At 38.8% G+C, this 9,539-nt stretch overlaps 1 protein-coding gene across 1 annotated transcript in view; it reads left to right on the top strand.

The window, feature by feature from the left end:
• The window catches only part of ALDH9A1 (aldehyde dehydrogenase 9 family, member A1), a 40,362-nt gene that overhangs the window by 11,422 nt on the left and 19,401 nt on the right, over positions 1 to 9,539 (top strand). The window contains exons 3-6 of the mRNA XM_011979969.1: positions 4,590 to 4,719; positions 5,458 to 5,592; positions 7,003 to 7,199; positions 8,101 to 8,301. Of these exons, the coding sequence (XP_011835359.1) occupies positions 4,590 to 4,719; positions 5,458 to 5,592; positions 7,003 to 7,199; positions 8,101 to 8,301 (663 nt within the window). The remainder of the gene's footprint in view (positions 1 to 4,589; positions 4,720 to 5,457; positions 5,593 to 7,002; positions 7,200 to 8,100; positions 8,302 to 9,539) is intronic.

Raw genomic sequence — 9,539 nt, 5'->3', positions numbered from 1 at the left:
GCCGCCAGCCTAGCATTTCTTATAGCGCAGGTCTGTTGGTACTCTTTCAGGTTCTGTATGTCTAAAAAAGTCTTTTTTTTTTTGCATTAATTTTTGAATGAATTGTAGGTATATAGTTTTTTTCTTTCAGTACTTTAAAGATGTTGCTCCACTGTCTTCTAATTTGTATTGTTTCAGAAGAGAAATTTACGTCGTTTTCATTTTTGTATCTTTGTAATGTACTCCACCTACCCCTGGCTGTTTTAAAATTCTTCTCCTTATCACTGGTTTTAAGCAATTGATTATGATGTCTTTTGGTGCAATTTTTTTCTTATGTATTTTCCTTGAGGTTTATTGACCTTCTTGGATCTGTAAATTTGTTTCATTTGGAAAAAAAATTTGGCCATCATTTCTTTAGATCTTTTTTTTTTTCCTTCCCCCTCTTCCATCTCTTCTCCTTCAGGGCCTCCAATTACAAATATATTGTGCGGCCTGAAGCTATCCCACGTCACTGATGCTCAGTTCATTTTCCAGTTTTTGGGTGTGTTTATGGTTTTTTTTCTCCTTCTGAGCCTTCCCTCCCACCCCCTGTGTGTGCATGTTTTGTTTTCAGGTAATTTCTATTGTTGTGACTCAAGTTCATTGGTCTTGTATAGTGTTTTATCTGCTGTTCATCTCATCCAGTGTATTTTTCATCTCTAGATTGATTTAAGTCTTTTATATATGTGTTCTATGGCTCTCCTTAACATGCTTATGTTTTTCTGTGCCTTCTTGAACATACGGAGTATAGCTATCATAACTTAATGTTCTTGTCTACTAGTTCTGTTGTGTTATTTCTGAATGTGTTTTTATTGGTTAGTTTCGCTTCCTGGTTAAATGTTGCGGTTTTCTGCTTTTTGCACGCCTGGTAGTTTTTGATCACTAGACTTATGATTTCTAGTGAATCACTAGTGCATATTATATTGCTGGGTGCTGGATAGTCATGTACTTTAAAAAATATTCTTGAGCTTTGTTCTGGGGCACAGTGAAGTTACTTGGAATCAGTTTGATCCTTGGAAGGCTTGCTTTTGGATCAGCAAATTTTGCCCTGTTATTCAATACCCTTCTGACTGCTTAATTCTGTAATCTGGGTGTTAAGGAGGTTTTCTCACTGTGGCTGGTCAGAACATGAACTATACCTGGCCCTGTGGGGCTTTTTTTTTTTAACCTTTTTTTTTTAACCTTTTCTTCTTGGGTAGTCCCTTTCCCAGTCTTGGGTAGTTTTCTCACACTGGTACTCAAAGGGGAATCTGCAGATTTCTGGAGTTCTCTATCTGTGCAGCTCTTTTCCCTTCCATACTCAGCCTTGAAGAACTGTAGTCACTCAATGTTCCCTAAACTCCCAACCTGTCTTCTCAACTCCTGTGTCTGCTGGGCGCCACTTAGCTTCCTCCTCCCTGCTCTGTGGCCTGAAAACTTAGGCAGAAGGCTGCAGCAATTGTAGGGCTCATCTCATTGGTTCCCTCCTCCAGGGACCACTGCCTTCAGTTGCCTAATGTCTGATGTCTGAAAATGGTTCATGTATTTTATGTGATGTTTTTAGTTGTTTAAGGTGGGAGAGTGAATCTGGTCCCTGTTACTCCATTTTGGCTGGAAGCTCATTGATTCCTAGTGGAAATGAACATTTTTCCATATCTTCTCATTTTTACTTTGGATCCTTTGGTACTTTTACCAGATTGTACAGATCTTGTCTGAGACCCAGTCATTTTTCAGTTGGAGACCCCTTGTGAAGTAGCTATCATTTGGATTAAAAGGAGAAGGAGAATGTTACTTAAAATGATGACAAAACTATCTAAATAGAGAAGAGAGTGTGTGTGTAGGTTATCTGCTTGCCTCAAGTCCAGGCCCAGGTTGGTTTGTCTTGTACAGCGCCACCAGAGTGTTCCTCCTACAGACGCACATTTGATCATGGTACATCCCTGGGTAAAACTGGACATGGTCCCCCTCCTTAACATGGCCCTCAGGCCCTGTTTCTTCAGCCTTGTCTTTTCTCTTCACACACTGTAAGACCCAGCTGTCTTGCACTACTGGTCCTTCTTCCTTTACCATGTGTATACTCTCACACCTCATGCTTTTGCAGTGCTGTGACGCTGAGTTTGGTGCTGTTCCTTTGTTTTTCTTGCGTCTTGTGCTTACATGTTTAGCATTTAGCGGACTGTACTATAATTTATCTCTCCTTTCCTCCAGCTTTTTCCTTCTGAGCAAGGTGATTTTTGTACATAATTATATTATCAAAAACATCTTAGGATGTATATAGCTATTTTACCTATTTGAGAAATGAGAAAATGCTCAGAAAGGTTAAATAGCTTGTCTTAGGTCATATAACTAGTAAATATAAGAGCTAGTCTGTTGGGCTTTAAAGCTAGACATTAAGGCCTGCTGAGGGGTTCGAAGTGAAAGGGAGAAGTGAGGGACCTACCCTTGGCTTCTATCCCAGTGGACACCTGGTCAAGTTCATATTGTAAAGCAAGGTGATATAGAAGAGGAACAGGGTTGGGAACAACACATGTATTTCCTAAGAAATACTTGTAGCAGTATGTTGTTATGGTGAACAATTTTATCTTATGGTTGTTCTTGCAATAGTAGCTGGCAGAAATTTTTGTCAGAGACATCTTTGATGATCCTTACATATTATATCAGAAGATCTCCTACTGCTCTTTAGTAGATAACTTTTTTTTAATAAGGATGGAGAATAATAGAATAACACAGAAAAAATTTCCCAAGGCCATCTAGTAAACTGAATTTTCTGTGAGAGTTGAAACCCCAAAAGAGTCACCAAAACTGCTTTCCTATCCATTATTTTAAAAGAGAAAAAAATCTCAAGAGTAAGTTTCTATTCTCTTAGTAAATGTTCCAGGACTTAGCAGCGATAGAATCACAGATTACTTCCTTTTTGTTCACTCTTACACTGAAGTGTAAGCAGAACTGTCTTTCACTATTGCCAGTGTAATATCTCTTCCCTGTATTTGAAATGTTTTGTACTGATTCATCACTTTATTCAACCAATTAATGCACTAGCCTCTCTAGGGCCTGGTTTCCTCTTGAATTCAAGAAACAAAATTTAAGCTACTTATGGTTGATTATACCTTTGGAAAGCTTTCGTGTTAATTGTACTCAAGAAACTTAAGAGTGGGGAATAATTTATGCTTGGTGTAAGAACTGATGTGTGTTGTCCTCCTAGGGTAACCTCTTTCTAGTGTCAGCATACTGGGGAACAAGTTAATTGTCAAAAGATTGTTTTGTTGAGTATAGAATCAGGAAGGGAGAAGGTAAATTGTTGGTTTAAAAGAAAGTTTAATTTAGACCAGGTTTGATTATAAACACGTTATCCTTTCTGAAGGAACATGTCTATTCAATAATTCCAATATTTATTTAAAATGTACAAACTTGCCATTTTAGTTGAGTAAGCTCTTAAAGGGATAGACAGGACTGATACTCTTTTCCCTAGTAATGAATGTAGAATGAATGAGTCAAAGCACTTTATACCTCTGGTCTTTATAGAAATACAGCATGTCCAAATCTCACTATCCAACTGTCCTGTCTTGTATTTCATATTGGTTTTCATATTCCTACTTTCATCTTTTCTGAGCTTTGTACTGTGGTTAGATGGTTGAGTTAGTTTCTGTTGCACTCCATTTTGCTTCTGGCCAGCCTTACTGCTTATCAGTTTTATAAAGAGAATGTTCCTTCTTGTCAGTTGCTTGATTCATCTTTTATGTATGTTCTGATATTCACCCTATTATTTATTTTATATTGGACCCATAATAGCAACTGCCTATTTCTTACATATTCAATTCTTTTATCATCTTTAGACCAAAGAAAGGCATTATTTAGCGTTCTTTTTTAGGTCTAATTTCCTAAACCTTTAAGCTCATCCCTGGACCATCTGTTGAATATCTTTATCCTTAGTAAGTTGTGGAGCCCAGAACTAGAAACAGTATTTGAAAATACTATTGATTGAATGCTAAGTATTAGAAAGTATTAGAAGAGAATATGCCGCAATTCTTTGGGTGAATTAAAGTGATGTATATTACAACCTCTTAAATGCAATTGTGTGTTAGAATATTTTGTATAATTTCCCTAAGAACTGTTTTCTCTTACCATATATGAGCAAACATATGTAGATATTTATGTACATATACGTATTACGTTCATTTTCCAAAATGAATTATTCCTCCACTTATGAGCCATCCATTTTCTCTCCATTTTCTACCCCTCACCTCTTCAATAAATATACACTTCAAATCAGAATGGGCCTGCCCTGCGACTTTCAGAGCCTCAGAGGGCATGGGTTCATTCCTGCCTGGTCTTGCCCTTGTTTTACTGGCTGATCTTGAAATAAAGTTGTGGTCTTAAATCTTTGTCAATTAATTCACAAGGGAAGAACAGGGCTGCTGCTGTTCAGCTATAAGCTTTTATCTCTCTTCTAAATGTAACACTGCCATTTCTTTTCATTTAAAGTGAAAACTGTTTTTAGTTTTAAAAATTGAGCAATGTATTCTATTTAAGCATTAATTACATCAAGACATATTGGAATATGTCTTAAATCTAGTCTCCTGCTTTACCCAAAGGAACGAGAGGATGAAATTGCCACTGTGGAATGCATCAACAATGGCAAGTCCATCTTTGAGGCCCGCTTGGACATTGACACTTCCTGGCAGTGCCTGGAGTATTATGCGGGCTTGGCTGCATCCATGGCTGGTAAGTCCTCACCTGGTGTCTGTGACCAGCTGATAGTGAGGCAGAAGAGCAGGGCCTAGTGGTGAAGGGCAAAGATTTTGGAATTAAGACAGAACTGGGTGAAAGTCTTGGGTTTGTCACTTTCTACTTGGGTGGCCTGGGAATTACTTTATGTTTCCTAATCTAAACTGTAGATAGTAATTCCTACCTTCTTGGGTTAAGGATTAAATGAGATAGTGCATGTAAAGCACCTAGCATGATACCTGAGCTTTAGACCAAATTGCTGAAAAACCAGTTTTCACAAGAATCAGTTTGTCATATTTACCAGTTTTATCTATTTAGCAAGCTTTTTTTTGACAGTGTATAAAGTTTTCGACAACTGATATTGGATGGTTGGTAGGGCCTAGGAAGGTTGCAGGGAGCTCACATGCTTCCCCTGCTGTTGAGTGTTCCTCTCATTTCCATTTTGTTTCATCTAAACTATCTAATAAAGGCTCAGTAAATTCTTAGAGCGTTGTTAAATCAAATTGGATGAACATGTGTTTGAAGGATAGGCAGGATTCTCTATGTGGAGAGAATATGTGGAGCCAGTGGAAGAATGACTGGAACAAATAGAAGAATGGAGACAGGTTGAGCCTGGTGTGTTGGGAGCAGTGGGGAGGCTGTGTTGACTAGAATACAAGTCAGACTGGTACAGATGTTGGTGAAATCTTAGGGAACACAGACCTGCATCCTGTTTTACTCCTGTTTTCCCCGTAGGTGAGCATATCCAGCTCCCAGGCGGATCCTTTGGTTATACCAGAAGAGAACCACTTGGGGTATGTGTGGGAATAGGAGCATGGAACTACCCCTTTCAGATCGCCTCTTGGAAGTCGGCTCCAGCGTTAGCCTGTGGTAAGAACAAATTATCCCTCCATTTGAGAGCCATTTGTTCATTCTCTCATTTGTTCTCTCCCCATTCTCTACCCTTCACCTCTCTGTAAACACACACTTTAAATCGGAAGGGGCCTGCTCTGGGATATTCAAAGCCTCAGAGGACATGGCTGGCTCCTGCCCTGTCTTGCCCCTCAAGGAGCTTATAGTTTAGGTGGTACACAATCATGTCTAGATATTCCCAGGTTTTATTTATTTAATTTTGTATATGAAAAGGAAGAAACTTAACTTTTTCTTATTAAATTGAATTAGATTTGTGCTACTTATAAATTCTCTTCCTTTCTGGACAAGAATTTTAATGTAGGAGTTAGCACTTAGGAGTTTGACTTCATTTGCGAAGCAGAAGGTAAACTCCTTTCTTCATTTGGGTCTTAAGAGAAATAATAAGCAAGGCTTTGATAAGCTCCTTATCAAAGAGGAGCTCTGGTTGATTAACATAAAATAGTTTTCTTACAGTATTTAAGGAGACGAATCTTTGAGGAAAGAAGACTAATTATATCTTAGAAAAAAACTATAATGTTAAAAAGCATTACTATTAGGACGTTATACTGAAATACAGCTTTTGTCCTGTTGCCATTGCATGTTCTTGTTTTAGCCTGTTTCTCTTTGAGAGACAGCTGTGAAAGAGGAAAAATAGGCCCAGCATTAAATCATTAGCTTTGGGGACTTTCATCAAGTGAACCTTTCTGGTCTTCAATGTCAACTTTTATAGAATGGGGCTACTGATACCTACTTCATACTGCTGTTGAAAGTGTTAAATGAGATAATATATATGAAAAGGCCTAGAAACGCAAATATGAGACTGGGCAACTGTAGGGTTTGAGATCTGTTTAATGAGAGAAACCAAGATGAAAAGGGCAAGATTTGTTTACTTATTGATATGGTTTGGCTGTGTCCCCATCCAAATCTCAACTTGAATTGTATCTCCCAGAATTCCCATGTGTTGTGGGAGGGACCCGGGGGAGGTAATTGAATCATGGGGGCTGGTCTTTCCCATGCTATTCTCGTGATAGTGAGTAAGTCTCACGAGATCTGATGGGTTTATCAGGGGTTTCTGCTTTTGCTGCTGCTTCATTTTTCTCCTGCCACCAATGTAAGAAGTGACTTTCACCTCCCACCATAATTCTGAGGCCTCCCTAGCCATGTGGAACTATAAGTCCAGTTCAGCCTCTTTCTGTTCCCAGTTTCAGGTATGTCTTTATCAACAGCATGAAAACAAACTAATGTGGTTATTAATAACATTTTTGGTCTAGGATTTGGTTGGGGAAGAGAAAACAATTGGAATCGTTCTTGAATTGTCCTCTAGTCCTGTTTTCAGGGGATCACTGGTCTTAGAAAGTCTTTTTATGTTTGTGTCTTGGGTTTATGCAGGTAATGCCATGGTCTTTAAACCTTCTCCCTTTACACCTGTTTCTGCATTGCTACTGGCTGAAATCTACACTGAGGCTGGTGTGCCTCCTGGGCTCTTCAATGTGGTGCAGGGAGGGGCTGCCACGGGCCAGTTTCTGTGTCAGCATCACGATGTGGCCAAAGTCTCCTTCACTGGAAGTGTGCCCACTGGCATGAAGGTGAGGATGAAACCAGTATTGGTCAACACACATGGCATTTGGATATGGCAAAGTTGGTCCTACCCAGAGTACATTTTGGAGGCTTCTCTTTTGATTTTACCTAGCCTGAATTGGGAATGGGAAGGAGATTTTATTAGGCAGAGGTGTGAAGTTTCCTATAAAAGTGTGAAGGGAGAAAGGGAGTACACATGGGGTGATTTGTGTTAGGCCAGGTTGGGGTGGAAATTAACAGCTCCAGCCTAAGGAGAGGATGTGTCTGAGTGGACAGGGGCCTGGGCTGCCACTTGTATTGTTTGGTGACTTAATTTCTTGTATAGAAGGAAGGATTTCTACTCAGGCTATTTCAGATTCATTATTTTGACATGAATTTGTGTTCTGAACTCTGTCAGCCTTAAACACAGTAGCAATAACAGAATAATTTCTGGCTATGACAGTCCTGTGAATTGACAGTATTTTTTATTTTTATTGTTTTGAGACAGGGTCTCACCCTATTGCCCAGGGTGGATTATAGTGGTGTAATCACAGCTCACTACAGCCTTGAACTCCTGGGCTCAGGCAGTCCTCCTGCTTCAGCCTCCTAAGAAGCTGAGACTACAGTCATGTGCCACTGCACCTGGCTAAGTTTCTTATTTTTCTGTAGAGATAGGGTCTTGCTATGTTGCCCAGGCTGGGACAATATTTTTTAAATGAGCTCCCTCTTCCAATGTCAGTGCAACTCTGTGGATTCTCTTCAGTTTTCTAGAATAGAAATTTTAGTAGACAAAAGGCAAAGGATATTAACAAGAATAAGGCTACAGGTCACACACAGTTTAAGCTGATTTTGTAGGTTCAGGGTCTAGTTGACCTAGCATGCAATATAATTTGTGTTAAAGTTCTGAATACCTTGTTCTTGTTCTGTAAGATCATGGAGATGTCAGCTAAAGGAATCAAACCTGTTACCTTGGAACTTGGAGGCAAATCTCCACTCATCATTTTCTCAGACTGTGATATGAACAATGCTGTGAAGGGAGCGCTGATGGCCAACTTTCTCACACAAGGCCAGGTATGTACCTGTCCCTGGAAGAGGTGTAAAAGGAATCTCCACCCCCTCATCCAACAGCATGTTTTAAAGCTTTTTGTTTTGCAATACTTTCAGACTTACAGAAAAGTTACACAAATAGTACAAATAATTCCCATGTACCTTTGAACCAGATTTCTCAAATATTAACATTTTAACACATTTACTTTATCTTCTTATCTGCCTGTGCATACATAGGCATATTAAGTTTTTCTGAACCTTGAGAGTAAATTGTCGACATAAGGCCCCTAACTTCTAAATATAAAGTTCCTAAAAACAAGTGCGTTCTTTTACATAAGCATGGTACACTTAGTAAAATTAAAAAATTAACATTGGTATAGTACTGCGTTACTGAATCTATAGCCCTTACTCAATCTACAGCCCTTATTCAAATTTTGCCACTTGTTTGACTAATGTCCTCATAGCAAAATAGAACAATAATGTTTTTTGTTTTTTTTTTTTCTGGTCCACGATCCAGTCAAGGATGATGCATTGCCTTTAGTTGTCTTTAATCTCCTTTAGTTGAGAACAGTCCTTCAGTTATTCTTGTCTTTCAGGACACTGACATTTTGGGAGAACAGGCCATTCATTTTGTAGAATGTTCCTTAGTTTGGGTCTGTCTGATATTCCTGTTAGATTCATATTGTGAATTTTTGGCAAAAATACCACAAACATGATGTCATATCCTACTCAGTGGTGATTTAACTTTGATCACTTGCTTTAAGGTAAGTCTTCACTGTAAAGTTACTGTTTTTTACTTTGTGGTTAATAAGAACTTGTAGGAGGTATTTTGAGGCTATCCTGTTCCTCATCAAAGTTTCATGCAGTAAATACTTCTGTCACCACTGATGATCCTTGCTGAAAACAGTTTTTATTATGGTGGTTGCAGATGGTGATTTTCCAATTCCATCATTTCTTCTATATTTGTTCACCTTCTACTGTAAGAAAGAACTTGCCCTTTACCCCTGTTTGTTTTCCATTCATTTATTTATATCAGTATGGACCCATGGATTCTTATTTCATTCTATAGGTTATAATCCAGTACTATCATTTGTATGTATTATTTTTATTTTTATTTATTTGTTTTTTGAGACAGAGTCTAGCTCTGTTGCCCAGGCTGTAGTGCACTGACATGGTCTCGGCTCACTGCAACCTCTGCCTCCCAGGTTTAAGTGATTCTCCTGCCTCGGCCTCCTGAGTAGCTGGGATTATAGGCGCCCACCACCACGCCCAGCTAATTTTTGTATTTTTAATAGAGACGGAGTTTCATTGTGTTTGCCAGG

Source organism: Mandrillus leucophaeus, unplaced genomic scaffold (genome assembly GCF_000951045.1).
Source record: "Mandrillus leucophaeus isolate KB7577 unplaced genomic scaffold, Mleu.le_1.0 Scaffold207, whole genome shotgun sequence".
In the NCBI taxonomy this organism is placed as follows: Eukaryota; Metazoa; Chordata; class Mammalia; order Primates; family Cercopithecidae; genus Mandrillus; species Mandrillus leucophaeus.
The sequence above is the reverse complement of the archived record's forward strand: the minus strand, read 5'-3'. Positions and strand labels throughout refer to the sequence as shown.